Source organism: Rhinopithecus bieti, unplaced genomic scaffold (genome assembly GCF_001698545.2).
Source record: "Rhinopithecus bieti isolate Rb0 unplaced genomic scaffold, ASM169854v2 scaffold_6789, whole genome shotgun sequence".
Classification (NCBI taxonomy): Eukaryota; Metazoa; Chordata; class Mammalia; order Primates; family Cercopithecidae; genus Rhinopithecus; species Rhinopithecus bieti.
The window spans coordinates 329,996-346,126 of record NW_016805235.1 but is presented as its reverse complement, the minus strand read 5'-3'; the positions used below and the strand labels follow the sequence as shown (position 1 = coordinate 346,126).

The 16,131-nt window shown below is 36.2% G+C and overlaps 2 protein-coding genes across 2 annotated transcripts in view; one reads left to right on the top strand and one right to left on the bottom strand.

Annotated features, from left to right (window-relative positions):
• Nucleotides 1-6,699, top strand: part of NSMAF (neutral sphingomyelinase activation associated factor) — an 86,237-nt gene extending 79,538 nt beyond the window's left edge. The window contains 6 exon segments of the mRNA XM_017871746.1: nucleotides 1,443-1,566; nucleotides 2,854-2,937; nucleotides 3,966-4,116; nucleotides 4,579-4,681; nucleotides 4,819-4,928; nucleotides 6,395-6,699. Of these exon segments, the coding sequence (XP_017727235.1) occupies nucleotides 1,443-1,566; nucleotides 2,854-2,937; nucleotides 3,966-4,116; nucleotides 4,579-4,681; nucleotides 4,819-4,928; nucleotides 6,395-6,423 (601 nt within the window). The 3' untranslated portion in view covers nucleotides 6,424-6,699.
• Nucleotides 6,700-8,070: 1,371 nt separating this feature from the next.
• Nucleotides 8,071-16,131, bottom strand: part of SDCBP (syndecan binding protein) — a 29,384-nt gene continuing 21,323 nt past the window's right edge. The window contains exons 6-10 of the mRNA XM_017871742.1: nucleotides 14,878-15,039; nucleotides 12,768-12,943; nucleotides 11,164-11,335; nucleotides 10,310-10,401; nucleotides 8,071-9,242 (exon numbers count right to left, since the gene is read on the bottom strand). Of these exons, the coding sequence (XP_017727231.1) occupies nucleotides 9,188-9,242; nucleotides 10,310-10,401; nucleotides 11,164-11,335; nucleotides 12,768-12,943; nucleotides 14,878-15,039 (657 nt within the window). The 3' untranslated portion in view covers nucleotides 8,071-9,187. The remainder of the gene's footprint in view (nucleotides 9,243-10,309; nucleotides 10,402-11,163; nucleotides 11,336-12,767; nucleotides 12,944-14,877; nucleotides 15,040-16,131) is intronic.

Below are 16,131 nucleotides of genomic sequence, written 5' to 3'. Positions count from 1 at the left end.
GTTGGCCACCAGGAACAAGAAGAGCAGCTGTTCTTTGGCGTCTGTAATGGTTAGGAAATCTTTCTTATCTGTCCACTTCTCATTATTAAATTAGATTCCACTTTGAAGATGTTTTCTAAAGAATCGAAAATGCTGCAAAGAAGCATATCATTTTCAAATATGGTGAGTTCATCTTACTAGTATTATGATAGAAATCCGTGTAGTATGTTTTATACACACACATACAATGATACTTTGTTTCTCCCAAAACAGTTGAGTTTATTCCTGTGTGGTAAATCTACTAAATACCTTAGATTACTTCTAATTTCAATTTAAAATTTTTTTCAGGTTGCCATTTTCTCATACTGTTGTGATTTCATTTTTACCTTAAAATACTTGGAGAGCTACCCAGTAGAATTCTACTTAATAAACCTTTCCTTTTTTTTAGCTGTCAGACTAAATGTTATGTGCTACTTAATTTATGCATCTCTGAGTTGGTAGAATATTTAATATGATAAAACCAATTCTTCTGAAAGAACACATCTTATCTTTAATGTAAGTCATGCAAAAGTTCTGGAAATTCTGTAAAGAATTTTGGAAGGTTTTCTTACCCACACAAGTCTGTAGTCCAGAGGGGGTATTTTCTTTCTTGAGAATCTTCCCCAGCCCGCCCCCCACTGGAGATTTACTCCAGAGTGTGAGTGGGCTTCTTCCAGCCTGGGGCAGGACCCTGGAGAGTCATGAGCCTAGGTCGTAAATACCCTTGACACATGTGGACATTCCTTCCTGCGCTTGGGAAAAAAACCGCACAGCTGGAATTAGCCAGTTGAGAAAATCTGTGTAAATAGGAGGAGAGCCACCATAAAGAGAATTTGAGCATTAATTTTTGGGAGAACTTATAAGATAGCTTTACTGTGTTTGAGACTTACTAGTTGTTATAGATTGTTAATGTGAAATCATTTGTATTTCAGGCTTTATCGTCTTGTTTACTTTTACCAGGAGATGCCACTGTCATAACTTCTTCATGGGATAATAATGTGTATGTATCTGTGCACCCCGCTCTGTGATTCCACGTGCAGAATAGCTGCCTCTGTGGACATGAGGTGTGAAAAGCCAGAAGCTTTCCTTGCCTGGATACAGCACTGTTTTCTAAAGGGAACAAATATTAGAGATGAGGACAGTATGGTTGGATTTGAATATGATTACTTGTATTGAATAACTTCTCCAATTGGAGTCTGTTTTTCTCTAAGTTTTAAATTGAGGTGAAAACACAAATGAGCCAGACATGGAAATTTCTAATTTTAAATTCAAATTTTGAATATTTTGATTTAGTAATTTGAGAACAAGCAATGTGTAATTCTTAGTAAGTATAGAATTAAAGAACCTAATGTTTCCTTAATATGTGTTTAAGAGCCTTAAAATTAAGCCAGACTACTGTTTTAATACTTCTCATTATCTTTTAGCTATTTTTATTCCATAGCATTTGGAAGACGCCAGGACACATTAATGGGACATGATGATGCTGTTAGTAAGATCTGTTGGCATGACAACAGGCTATATTCTGCATCGTGGGACTCTACAGTGAAGGTTAATTTATAACTTTAAAAAATTGTTTAACTTGGTGTGCTATATGGCATATATATAATTTTTAGCTTAAAATGTTTGTACATTCAGATATTATAAGCCACTCAACTACCTGTTGTTAATGTGTTCAGTCGCTTCACTCTTTTTCACAAAGCATGTGATATGTAAGGATATTGAATGTTATTGCCTGTGTTTAAAAAATATATATAAACTATATCTATAATATATATTTATGTATTTACTTACGTATATTATTTATATTTAAAATACAATATCTGTTAAATGTTACATATACTTATATATATTTTTCTTTATATAATAATATATATATTTTAAACATAGGCAATCACAGTCAATACCCTTACATATCACATACTTTGTGATATGTACATTCTTTTTATTTTTTATTTAAAAAAACACTTATTTATTTATTTATTTTTTTAGAGACAGTGTCTTGCTCTGTTACCCAGGCTGGGGCTAGAGTGCAGTGGTGGGAATTATAGCCACTTCTTAATATAATAGGAAGTTTATCATTATTTCTGTGCTGTATATTCCATTGTGGGGTGAATGGTCTAGCATTCATTCAATAGCAGTGTTAGAATGAAATGTATAGTAGCAGCCCCTTTCATCTGCCATGATCAGAACGGATTATAGTTAATTAGAAAATGTCAAGTTAAAGTGGGGAATCATTAAAAGACACATTTTATTTAAACTTAAAATAACTGAATTCACATTCATTCACCATTCTTTCGATGCAGGACTATGTTCGGTCTTTTCTTTGGAATCTTACATAAACCACACCAGCTTTCATTATTTTCAGTTTCTATTTTGTGTTGGTGTAAAAGAAAGCAAGAACCTAAAATTGTTAGGATTCCTCCAGGAGTTTTCAGAAATTTTCTTCCATTCTTGTAGATAAGTTTATTTGCCTGTACCTATTTTAGTTATTTTGGGGTAACATCCTTTTTGGTCTTCTTGAAATATTAATAGTGTTCTCAAAACACTGTAACACTTCTACACTCATATTTCCTTAGTTCACATACTAAAGTCACATGATTACAGCAGCTAGTGCAGGTGATAGAAACACACAGGCACAAACAAGGGACGGTAAGCAAGCACATGCTGGTGGGGAAAAGTGCAGGCATAGGGAGGCGGAGCTGGAGCACTCTGCAGCTTAACTTTATTGGCAAGTCTGTTAAATGGAAATTGAGCAGAGGAGATTTTCTTGAATGCACTAGAAATGACTTTATGTTAAATGTTTGAAAATACCTTCTGCAATATGTTCCATCCTAGGTGTGGTCTGGTGTTCCTGCGGAGATGCCAGGCACCAAAAGACACCACTTTGACTTGCTGGCTGAGCTGGAACATGATGTCAGTGTGAGTACCAGCAACAAACTGTGCAGAAAACTGACCTTAAAAGTCTAGGGGTTGGGCTGGAAGAAGGTTTTTGGTTTTGTTGATGTTGTTTTGCTTTATTTGGTTAATGGAAGATTATAGGCTAACTCTCAGTTTGGTGTTGACTTTTTAGGTTTCCAAGTCTACTTGGTTTTGTTTTGTTTTTTCCTCCAATTTACCTCTTTGTACATTTCCCTGAGAATTAGCTACCATCCAACTAGAATTCTAGAATAGTAGTTTCTGAGCAGGACGTTGAATATTTGGGTACCCTCAAACTCTTTAGGGCAACAAGATAGGGCCTATGATCCTTCATGTTTCCTGATCCAGAAGGTGGAAGGGGACCGTCTGTCCAGGAGACACCCATCCAACAGTGGGGGACAGTGACCAACTGTCTGCGGTGGTCAAGTGCATGCAGCCTGTTGGCACTCTGCCAATAGGCACTCAGTTCTCACTTGCTCTGTTTTCTGCAGGTCACGCTGCTGCATCTTATGCTGTAATTGACAGTACTGCTTTTTCTCTAAGTTGTGAACTGATGCCTAATTTCCATGGTCTTCAGATTAGCTGAGTTTGAGAAATATTTAGTATATAATTCATGATGATACACAAGCATAGCCTCAAGAGATTCCCCCACTCCCACAAAACCCTCAAATAATCATGGACTGGCTGTGCTTCAGGCAGTTTGGTGCCTCAGTATAATTTATTATTAATAGAGTTATCTTTCTGAGACTGTCAGTTTTAAGCTATTTTAAAACAGCATTACATTTACTCTAGAAATACTTCATTTTCATTTTTTCTTGTATTCACTAGCTTATAAAGAATTTAATTTCATTTTAAAAATGTTATTAATCAGTAGGATGATGCTGAAATATATCTGCATTAGCAACATCAGCACACTGCACAATAGAGTTTAATTTATATCATGATGACTACGTATTTGAATCAGACTAGAGAAACACAGCTAATGACCACAAATCTAAATGGAATATGTATCAATGTGTTTTCTTCCTTAGGTAGATACAATCAGTTTAAATCCTGCAAGCACACTGTTAGTTTCCGGCACCAAAGAAGGCACAGTGAATATTTGGGACCTCCCAACGGCCACCTTAATGCACCAGATTCCATGCCATTCAGGGATTGTATGTGACACTGCTTTTAGCCCAGGTAGATATTATCCTTTTTAAAACAGATAATACTAGGTAAATTGGAATGCTGACATAAACAATATTGTTAATTTTGAAATAATAAAATTTACAAAGAAAAACACTATCTGCTGATAAAAGAGGTTTTGCCAATAGCTAACACTGCTTTATGCCAGTGTACAGTATACTTGTGGCATCTGCATCAGGTAGAAAAGCAGGATTGGATATTTTTAATTCCTTAACTCATTAGAGAAATTCATTTATAAGATAACAGTGAACTCATTGAGATAAAGGGTCATCTCATCCCTGCGTCTTGGAAACAGCTGGAACCATTTCAAGGAGAGGATAGTCATTGCTTAAATACAAGGGTTTTGAAGAGAATGAATGTGGAGATTAGGCCACTGGACTCAGAAATAATATCCAGAATAATCTAAACCACATTCTGAAGCTGCCACTCATGTCTGAGTCTCACCTTGTGTTGCAGATAGCCGCCACGTCCTCAGCACAGGAGCAGATGGCTGTCTTAATGTCATTGATGTGCAGACAGGCATGCTCATCTCCTCCATGACGTCAGATGAGCCCCAGAGGTATAGTTTGTGAGTTACTGGGGGCGAAGATATTTACAGACATGTTCATGATCACTCCATTTGGGTTTACAATGGCCAGTTTAATATAGTCCTTCCTTCATGATGAAGAAAGGACTATTTCTGAATCATTCTTGCAGGTGCTTTGTCTGGGATGGAAATTCCGTTTTATCTGGAAGTCAGTCTGGTGAACTGCTTGTTTGGGACCTCCTTGGAGCAAAAATCAGTGAGAGAATACAGGGCCACACAGGTAAGCAGCTACTGCGGTTGTCCTGATCTTTTTTCTCAAGATAATGAACTCAAGCCTGCCTTTTCCATCAGGGAACACTATTCTTGGGCAAAAAACACCATGGTTTTCCCATGCTATAAACATGTCCCTGGAGCCTCTTGATTGGCCAGGTGATCTGCATCTCGTAGGTTACTCAGGATTTAGATTTATGTTAACAGGCATCAGACTCCAAAAAGGAAGTCTTTAACTTTCATATGGAGAATTAAAAACCACTGTAAAGCTATAATTTTTTAAAAGATAATAGTATGATCTTAAATTTTAGAATAGTAAAAAAAGGAAAAAAAAAAAAAAAAGAAAGAAAAAAAGAAACCCAGAAACAATACAAAGGGAACTATGATGAAAATTAAGGCTTCTTTCAACCGCTGACTCCTACCTCCCAGTCCTCCTTACAGTACTTTACCAGTGTGTGTCCTATGAATAAGAGAGGATATATGTGTATAAAATTGTTTATGTGAAGTATAATATTAAACTTTTCCGGCCTTTTTTTCATTTAGTAATATTTCTTGGAGATTCACTCGATTGTTTGCTTACAAATTCTTGCTTTCTGATCATTTGGAGGACTTGGTTTTTAATTCTTCTAGTGTCTCCTGTTACCCCTTGACTTCCCACTGTAAGCAGTAACTTCCTACCTTCATTCTCTTCCCTGTGTTACAACTTCGTATGGTTATTTCTTCTTAAATGTATACCTTAAAAATTCTGGGCCAGGCTCAGTGGCTTAGGCCTATAATGCCAGCACTTTGGGAAGCCAAGGAGGGAGGATTGCTTGAGGTCAAGAGTTTGAAACCAACCTTGGCAACATAGCAAAACCTCATCTCTACTAAAAATCAGAAATATTAGACAAGTGTGTGATGGCACATGCCTGTGGTCCCACCTACTTAAGAGGCTAAGATGGGAGGATAGCTTGAGCCCAGGAGATAGACGCTGCAGTGAGCTTGATCATGCCACTGTACTCCAGCCTGGGTAAGAGCAAAAGCGAGACTGTTTCAAAAAAATGAAATTATTTGTGACTTTAGTTCTCTACTTAGTAACTTTAATGTCATTTGACCCCTTCCAGTGGAAAAGGAAATAAACCAATAACCTTACACCAATTCCCTACCTTTTCCTTCACATCTGTCTCCTTTTTCTCATGTTATACCTGTATTATACTTACTTTGCCAAGGTATTTATTTGCATTCTGTGCTATATCCATAATTTCCAGTTGTTTTGGCTTTAGATTAACACTTAAATGATTTATTATTCCTCACGAGATCTTTGTACCAAGCAATTATTTTTTATTCAAGGGTTTTATTATAGGAAGAAGACAAGAAAAAATAGAACTTACTTGTTTAATAAATGAATAGCAAAGCAAGAGTCATCATCAGAGTAAAGTTTGCTTTGGGTGCCTCCTGGTCAACTTCCTACCTAACCAAAATGTCTCTTTCTCTCAGGTGCTGTGACATGTATAATGGATGAATGAACATGTGTAGCAGTATCATCCACAGGAGGGCGGAAGACAGACATAAACATTATTTTCGGAAAATTGCAGTATTAAGTGCTTTTCCTCTCGCTCGAATATTAAGGTGAAACTCGTATTTAATGCAATTTTTAAAACGCAACACTTTTAAACCAGAACTGTGACTGGTGAATGTGCAATGCTAGTAATTAGAAGTTTTACCACGCCGGGCGCGGTGGCTCAAGCCTGTAATCCCAGCATTTTGGGAGGCCGAGACGGGCGGATCACGAGGTCAGGAGATCGAGACCATCCTGGCTAACACAGTGAAACCCCATCTCTACTAAAAAACACAAAAAACTAGCCAGGCGAGGTGGCGGACGCCTGTAGTCCCAGCTACTCGGGAGGCTGAGGCAGGAGAATGGCGTCAACCCGGGAGGCGGAGCTTGCAGTGAGCTGAGATCCGGCCACTGCACTCCAGCCTGGGCGACAGAGCGAGACTCCGTCTCAAAAAAAAAAAAAAAAGAAGTTTTACCACATGGAAAATTTGTGGTTTTAAACTTTCTAAATCATGGTGACTTCTTTGAAAGCCATTAGTTGCCATTCTCTTAAGGCAGATAAAATGTGGCAGTGCTAGGGAAAACATGTTACATTGTAAGGCAGATGATCATCCCTGTATGATGATTGTCAGAAGACAGGACAGGGTAGCAGAGAACAGCTAAGAGATAAATTGGGCTAGGGAAACTTGTCAGAAAGACTGAACAATTAAGAATTTTCCAAGAAAATGTGCAGTATTCTCTGCTACTTCTGAATCTGTTTTGTCTTCCTAATCTATCACAATTGCTACCCATCGGGTTTTGGGTGTATGTTTTCATAGAGTGGTTACTTTCTATAATGCTGTACCCAGATTCTAAGAACCTGGAGAAGGATTAGCAGTTCTTATAACAGTAAGTTTACTGTGTATAGGAACGGTTTGTATTTCATTATAGCTATTCATCTTTTCTACATTAAAAATATTTTTCTCTAAAGAAAACGGTTTTCATTTGATTTAAATAACTTACGACTAGTGTTTTTAAGACCACAAATCTAGAATCATCTTCTAGAAAACCATATTTAGTGATACGAATGTAATTCCATTACTTTTGGAATTATCTTCAGACTCAGGTACATAATCCAATATTTTGTTTTCTCTTCTAAATTTCAAACAAGGTAAGCTGTATAGCAGTAGCAGATTTTCTTTTATATTCAACCTCTGAACCATGGTTAATTGTGTGACTTATTGTTTCTGTACTCTTTAAAAACACCGTTGTATCTTACAGGTAGTATGATATAGGAGAAAAAACTTGAGTCAGACCACACTAATAGAATTTTCAAAGTCAGTTTCAAGTGTTATTAAGTATTATCTGGTCTTAGGTATTGCTAGGGACAGCCAGTAACCTCAATGAGTTCCTGCTGCATGGCAGGTGTGAACCAGCTCTCTTGGCCCTGGTAATCTGGGGTTCCCAGATGGAAGCAATTTTCCTGACACTCAGTCTCAGCATTGTGAGCTGTTCTTAGGGCCCCTGAATGTCAAGCTTGTTCTGGGAAATGATGTCTCCCATAGCTGAAAGTGAACTTCACCTGCCTGTCTTCTAGATCATGCATAAGTTTGGTGAAAGCAAATGATGTAGTAACAGACAGACTAAAATGTAACTTTATGTATACATATTTAATTAGAATAGACATAAACCAAAAAGAAGAAAAAAGTCAGGATAAAATGTCACTATCATTTTGTTTGCAAGGAGTCAGGAAATGGAACAAGTTACCAGAAAATATTCTAAGACCATCCCAAAGTAGCTAGGTTACAGAATCTTAAGAGTCAAATGCCAAAATTAAGTATCATACCACTTAATCCACAAATGAACAAAAGAGGAGTCAAAAGTTTATTCTGTTTAGTGTAATAACTTTTACATTAAATATATAGTGATTCACTTCTCACAAAGTGGTACTGGCAACTTTTAGAAGAAAGAAGTTTCCATTATGCATTGACTAAAAAATCTCAAAACAACTAAGCAGCTATGCTATAGCTCAGTAAGTACCATTAAACTGTTCTGGGCTAGTGTACATTTCAGGTTAATAGAGAACTACATTTTGGGTTTTAGAAAGGCAGCAATAATTATATTTTGGCTTTTAGTCTAGATGCTTAACATAGTTAAGGCGACAGTTTAAGCATATTAAATGAAGGTAGTTAAAATTTGAGAATCATCACAATCTCTTGCAACCTACATACACTGTTTAATGCTTACATGGAATGAAACCAGTGTTCTTAATTGGCATTTTACACACACACACACACAGAATTTTTTTAAAAAATCAAAGGCAATCATTCTAAATGTACTATGGTAGCATGTTAAAAATGCAAATATGCTATAGAACTAAAGTAATATGAACAGCACTACTCATTACCTAGGAGAAAGGTGACTGGTTTTCACACAAAGCTAAGCCTATATCAGTCATCCTAATCACAATGGCTTATAAAAGCATCAGGTTTCCAGTAGAGAAACTATTCTAGGAAAGTCAGTAAATCTCTTGAAAGTTTCCAATCTGTAAAACCAGGATAAGGCTACAACTATTTTGAAATCTGAACAAGGTATCAGATGAAATAGTAAGATTCCCAGCCATAATGTAAGATAGAAAGGTCCTCATGCAGCATATGCTTGCTGGCTCCGGGAAAGCTTCATGTGCATAATACAGAAGTTGCCAAAGAAGGAAACTGGAGACGTTCAGCTACATTTCCATGGTGCCATGAATTTTAAACCTCAGGAATGGTGTGGTCCATTAGGCTTTTCATAATGCTTGGTGCCATCCTACAAGAGAGGTGCTTTTATTATATACTGAGATTCTTTTTTTGTTTGTTTCCAAAAATGCTATGTTAATCCATGAAAATTCCCAATTCCAATTTAGCACCTGTTAGCATCAAATGTGAATGGAGAGAAGGAAAAGATCTTTTAAATGAGTCCAGAAGCATCTCTGGTAATCTAGTTGTTGACAGACACTCAGTGGGAAAGGCTATCTGTATTTGGCTAGAGAAGTTAGGATACAAATGGATTCTTGTACATTAAACCTGGTGATTTTTAAAAAACAGAAAATGACAAGGCTGTGATGAGTTGGGGTAGAGGGATCCATCAGTGATTTAAGAAAAGAGAACCTTACAACAATTAGTCATGACAATAACTCCTTTTTACCCCCTCCAAGGGTAGGGAGGTGCATTCTATCCAGAAGCCAACATAAAAATTTCATTACAATGGTTATGTTTATGAATCTTTTCACATGCCTGATAGAGCTTCTGAAAGAAGGATTCCAAGCTGGCTTGACAAAAACAGCTATGGTAGATGCTAGGATACGAAAAGCTGTATAGAAGTAACCTTGTTGCCTCTTTTCATTTCTGATCACTTGGCTTTCTAATCCCCAGTTCCTGAGCACAGATAGCACCAACACACCACACATGTCTGTCTGCTTCCTGAGATTCTGGAGAGAAGGGGAACTTACTCCTAGCATTCCACCAGCAATAATTCTCCAGTACGAACCACTACAACTATATTTATACTGAGCAGAGGAGTGGTAGGCAGTGCAACTGCAGTCAATTGTACTGCAAATTGAAAGCTAAAAGCATGCCCACTTTTCCTTGCATTCTTTTTTTCTACTAGGCAATATCAAAACTGAGGAAAGTATATGTGGATTTTATTCCATACTTGGGAAGTTGTAAGAGCTCATCCTTACCAAACCCTCTGACTTAAATAACTTACTTCAAATTTCTAGATAAGCACCAGTATTCATTCCTTAGGTAAAAGACCCAAAGGGCTGAGAATTAAACTATAGTGCTTATATTAAGTCACACAACCATATGCATTAAGTTGAGAAATTGTTTACTTACCGCTTAATAATATGTTCAAAGATAAAAGCAGGCATGATTGTAATAGTAACTACAGTCCCAGATGTTGATAGTATGTCTGCAATTTGAGAGTCCTGATAAAAACACATATTAAAAATTAATTCCACAGAGGCTTTATTTAATAAATACAAAACTATGCCAGTCTTGGTAAAGAAATACAAAATATATGTCTTATTACGTTTTGTTAAGATCTCTAAAATCCTGCTTGGTATTTCTAATTTTTTCTAGTATTTCTTACCAAGTTTAATTGTACAGTATTTTACAGCTAGTAACCAGATTGCTTAAGTAAACTGAGTTGAATATTTTAGTCAAAAAAAACCTTTTCCTTTCTGAATATTAAATAATTTTCCCCATATACAATACTACCATCTCCTCTTAGTTAACTGTGTATTCTAAATCAAAGTCTGTGAAATGAGGAGATCATGCTTAAAACTTTTGACTTAACACAGACTTATTTAGGAATTTGTGGAGGAGAAAACTATAAAATCAAGTATTAATATGAACCAAAACTATTATTCATTTCCTTATATTCCTGGATTGAGAAATGTTGGGCAACTATTCATTTAGAATGTCATAAAAATCTTTGTTGCCCATATTTCCACAGAATTCTAGTGTGAGGTACTTCTGAAATCATTTATTCCAGCCCCCTTGTTATAGGAACTGTAGTTCTAGATAACAGCCCAGATAATTCCAGTGACTGGCCAGAGCAAGAGCCCAGGCCCCATGTTCCCCATCTCCCACCTAAGTCAATGTGAAAACAGCACCACCTAAATACAGTCAAAAGACAGACATTTTCTAAAACTGCAGCAGAACATGGCACAAAGTCTGTTCTTTACCTTCAATCCAATGACATTCTGTCCATTGATTTCACAGATGTTATGTTCTGTGAGAAGACCATTTCTGGCTGCAGAGCTATCTTTCACTATGGATGTTATTTTTCCATTTTTAAAGATAAAACCAACATGTCCAGTGCTATCCTTATGCATGGTAATCGTCCGTTCAAAGGGCCTACAAACATAATAGGTTATATTAAAAACTTAATTCTAAGGTAAACATTTTAATGGATTTCATATACCATAAATGTTGCCATATTGGATACTTTTATAATAAACACTCTTTCTAAATAAGAGCAACTTACAGCTCTGATTTTATATATTCACAGAACATCTTTGTGTAAAAGTTTTTTTTAAGTTTATTCATTATGGTTTGACTGATTTACTAATCAGTATTTCCTTCTTTAAGTATCAAAGACAACTGCTTTATATGGTTTTATCAATATGTTTTCCTTTATAATTAATCAGACTTTACAGCATTAAGAATAAGATAAGCTTTTAATTAAATCACAGTGGTAAAATAATTTTATTTTTTATTAACTTTTGGTATTTTCTACAGCCAAATCATATTTACGAACTATTTCTTTTGTTTAAAACCTTTAAAATATTTCTCACAACTTGACTTTGAAAATTCTATACATTGCTATATTTGAAAAGAAAAACTAGAGCAGCAGTAAGACTAAGTTCCTCAAGCCCCTTTGGAAAGGAAGGCATGCAGCTATTATTAAAAGGCATCCAGCTGTCCCTCTGAAGTTGTTAAACCAGTTACATTTGCTTGATTCTCTATAAACTCTGTTATCATGTTAGCATAAGGGTTTTATGATAAACTTGTGTTTACAATATTAAATTCAGAAGAGGCATTTCTTCCTGTTAGTACAACTTACTCTTTGAAACTCTGCTTAGAGTAAAAAGGACATTCATCTGAAACATTTACTAAATACCTAAACTGAATGAGCAACTGGAAACACAAAGATAAAACAGAGGTTTCACTGAGAAGGAACAAAAACTCAAAAGCTTACTATAAGGATGTGATATAGGTCTACCCTTAATTGGGTACGGAGTAGACAAGAAAATAAATGGAGGCCCCTATTTCACGTGCTAAATGTTTAAGGTCTAAGTGAATGAGCTGCTAAACAGAATATTCCATGTTCTTGGAAACTACTGCTTCATAACTACCCAAAAGTCTTGATATGGTTTTCAGAACTCCCACACTACTTGGAAGTCTGCATGGGCTGTGACCCTCACAATGAGGGACCACTGTGATAGTGATAGTATGTCTACAATTTGAGAGTCCTGATAAAACTAGGCCAGATGTACCTAAGCAGTAAGTCGGAAAGTGAGCCCAGAGATACCCTGCTACTCAGTTACTTCTCCAACATTTTCTATTTTCTAGAGAGATTTGTCCTATAAATTCTGAAATAAGGTATCAGAATGCTTTAAAACATGCTTTAAAACAAACAGTCTGCACCACACAGCTGCAAAACTGTAAGGCTCATCAATAACATTTTATCATTTTCTGCAACAAAATAAATTCACAGACTCTGAAAGTCCAAAAAAATGGAAAACTAGTATTGAATTTTCATTTGAGCTGTTTAGTAACAGCTTACCTGTCACGAATGGTCATGGTAATCTTCTCTCCAAAAGCCTGTTTGAGCACCTTGTGCGCTTTATCCGAGCTCCACCCTGCACAGTTTTCACCATTGATCTGGAGTACTTGGTCCCCAAATCTCAGACCAACCAATGAGGCTGGAGAATTAGCCTGGACTAGCTGAACAAATATACCCTAGATAATAAGAAAATAATTTTTGTCATTTACCACTACTATGATACGGTTTAAAATGCTGGAAAATTAGGAAACAACTGTTTATATTAAAAACTCTAGTGACAAAAAAAAAAAGGAAAACTATATGAGTGTATCCAGTTATCACCTCAAAAGAAACTGAAAAATTTATCAAGACAGTAACTCCAAAGAATACGGCAAAAAAGTGAGATTTCAATGGCAATTTTTATACCAAATCATAACCCACCTGACCAACCACAATCCCCCCATTCAACTTGGAATACAAAACTAAGGAAAATAAAGTGGGACAACTTTAATAAATGCAAGTGTCTATGAATCTGATAGAATACCAGATTATCAGTCCATAATCATATTTAGGGGAAAAGCAAGTCACATATTAAAAAGTTTGATGAGTTCTTTTACAGCTTAATAAATGACAGTTTAAGGTCATAATTCTACCTTTTGAGCTGAAGCATTCTTTTACTCATTGGCTAAATTGTGTATAATCAAGTAAGATTAAAGTTTATTTGTCAGACTAAAAAGATGGGCATATTAAATCCACATGCGCAGGCTTATAAAGAACACACAATGAAATAAATACAGAAAACTCAAGTACTGTTAACAAATAACTACTTACATGGATATTTTTACTTACGTAAAATCTCAATCAGAAGTTGAACAAAATATAAATAGATAAGTATAAAAGAAGAATAAGCCTGGTAAAATATAAGTGCATCTACTTCAATCCTAAGCTAGGTGACACATTTCTATCACGTATCTTGTTACATTGTAGAGTGATAAGCAAGAACTAGGTAGCACCCCATATAAGAACAAATGCCCTTTGGCCAAGTGAACAAATCCACTGCAAGTATTTCCTACAGTAGGGCCAAGGGGTCTATGAAAAGTATCTTTTCTCTTTAGGACAGAGGAAAGAACACAAGAGCAATCCTGGCGGAAGGGGCAGCAGTATACTCTATTCCCTGAAGATTTTGGAGAAAGGGCAGCAAAGTCAGAGCATCCCAACCAAGCACACAGATGTATTTTGAATAAGATACAAGTGAGCAAAGCCATCATCGATGATGGCCTCAGCCCCCTGGGTGGGCAGGCAGGGTTGGGGCTTCCTGCCAAGATCAGCCTCCTCCATTTACAGCAGTGCACCACACTTACCATTTTCTGTGTGGAAAGGCTGGATGCACTAAGCTACAGATGTTATGACTGAAACTGAATCCAATAAGGCTGAAACTGTAAATTGGGGTAAAGACTCAGCATGTCCTTAACAATTCTAAATGGTTCCTCAGAGAGTAACCCTGTTTCATATATTCAGCATATTAAGGTGAGAGGTAATTATAAAGTAATGGCTGCCCTAATTAGAAAGAAACTTTTACTCAAAAAATGACCTATTAAATTCAAATGTGAAGGATGTTAATAACAAATCTGCAAAAACCACCTCACAAGTTAAACACTGGTCATCTGGTTTAAAAATGCACACACATCCGGGAGATGGAGGTTGCAGTGAGTCAAGATCGCGCCACTGCACTGCAGCCTGGCGACAGAGCGAGACTCTGTCTCAAAAAAAAAAAAAAATCACACCGACATTGACTATTATTGGTCAGTTTTTTCTTAACCTTCACATCTGCTCTATTTAATTGCCACAATTCTATTATACAAAGTATATTATATGTAGGCCAGTGAAATGTATTCCAGTTAGAATATTCAGAAAAGAAAAATATCTTTCAAAGTAATGTGGCTGGAAGTCCCAACTATGCCTCTGCAAAATAGAACACCCCCAGCTGAACAAATTTAAGTTAGTAGATTTAAAATATTCTCAACTACAGATGCACTATTGTAATTAAAGCATTTCCATTTCAAATTATTTTAACATTAATCAATTATGTAAGATATTTAGACAAATTCAAATAGGTATTTAAAATACTTACATTATCTATTGATTTAAGCCTGAGTCCAATTTTTCCATCTTGATCCTTACACAAAATGACTTCACGAATCCCTTGCTTAATTTCTGCTCTACGAATTCCAACATCATTACCCGTAACAGGAGCCACCATATAGTTCACACTGGAAGGTCTTGCTACCAACTGCTGACAAAACCGTATACAATGTGTCAATATTCAGAAACACTCTCCTTGAAAAGAACAATGATAATTAACTGGGCAATCCACAAATAATTTCCTTCAGATAAAGTTTGATGTCTATGAAAATGGCACTGGCTCTATCACTAATTCTTCACTAACTTATTCCCACACATATCATCTCTAATAGATTCAATGACTCTCTGTTGCCCTTTGAATTCATTGGCATTTGTTTCACCGGTATATTGGCTTGTCTTCATCTCAAATGTATTATCTTTGAACTTAAAGGCCATATACTATTGAAATATTTTCCAGACGGTTCTTTATGTCACGATCTTTGACAACGATCTTTGACAATCTGCTTATCCTTTCAGAATTTCCATACAAGGAGCAAACTTCTTACCTCAGTGTTACTGAGAGGATTAAATGAAAACTGCATGGGCACTGGCACACAAAAGAGAGTCAACTATTATGTCTCCTCCACTCTAATAACCATCTATTATTATGATTAACAAATCATATGCACGAACTAGACTGCTCCAGAATACCTACATTAGGGACCTGTGTCAGGTACCATGTTACAAGTTTCTAATTTTTTCAAGTTTTCCTAACCAAAACTGATGTCTTATTTTAAGCGGAACCTTTCCCCAACCAAAAAGGAAATGGAACAATATTAGGCCATTAAAAAGAGGAAATCCTGCCATTTGGACAACATGAATAAACACAGAGAATATTATTCCAAGTGAAATAAAACAGACACAGAAAGACAAGGACCGTCTGGGTCTCACTTATACGTGGAATCTGAAAAGAGTCAAACTCACAGAAGTAGAGAGTAGAAGGGAGGTTGTCAGGGGCTGGGGGTGAGCAGGGCAAAGAATGAGAAAATGTTGGTCAAAGTGTACAAATTTTCAGTTATGAGTATGTTCTAGAGATCTAATGTACAGCATAGTAACTATAGTTAATAATACTGTACTGTATACTTGAAATTTGCTAAGAGTACATCTTTTTTTTTTTTTTTTTTTTTTGTGAAAACCAACCAGGAACATTCATTAAAAAGATAAGCAAGTTATCCCCAAGAGGGTGAAGCATCACTGGCTGGTT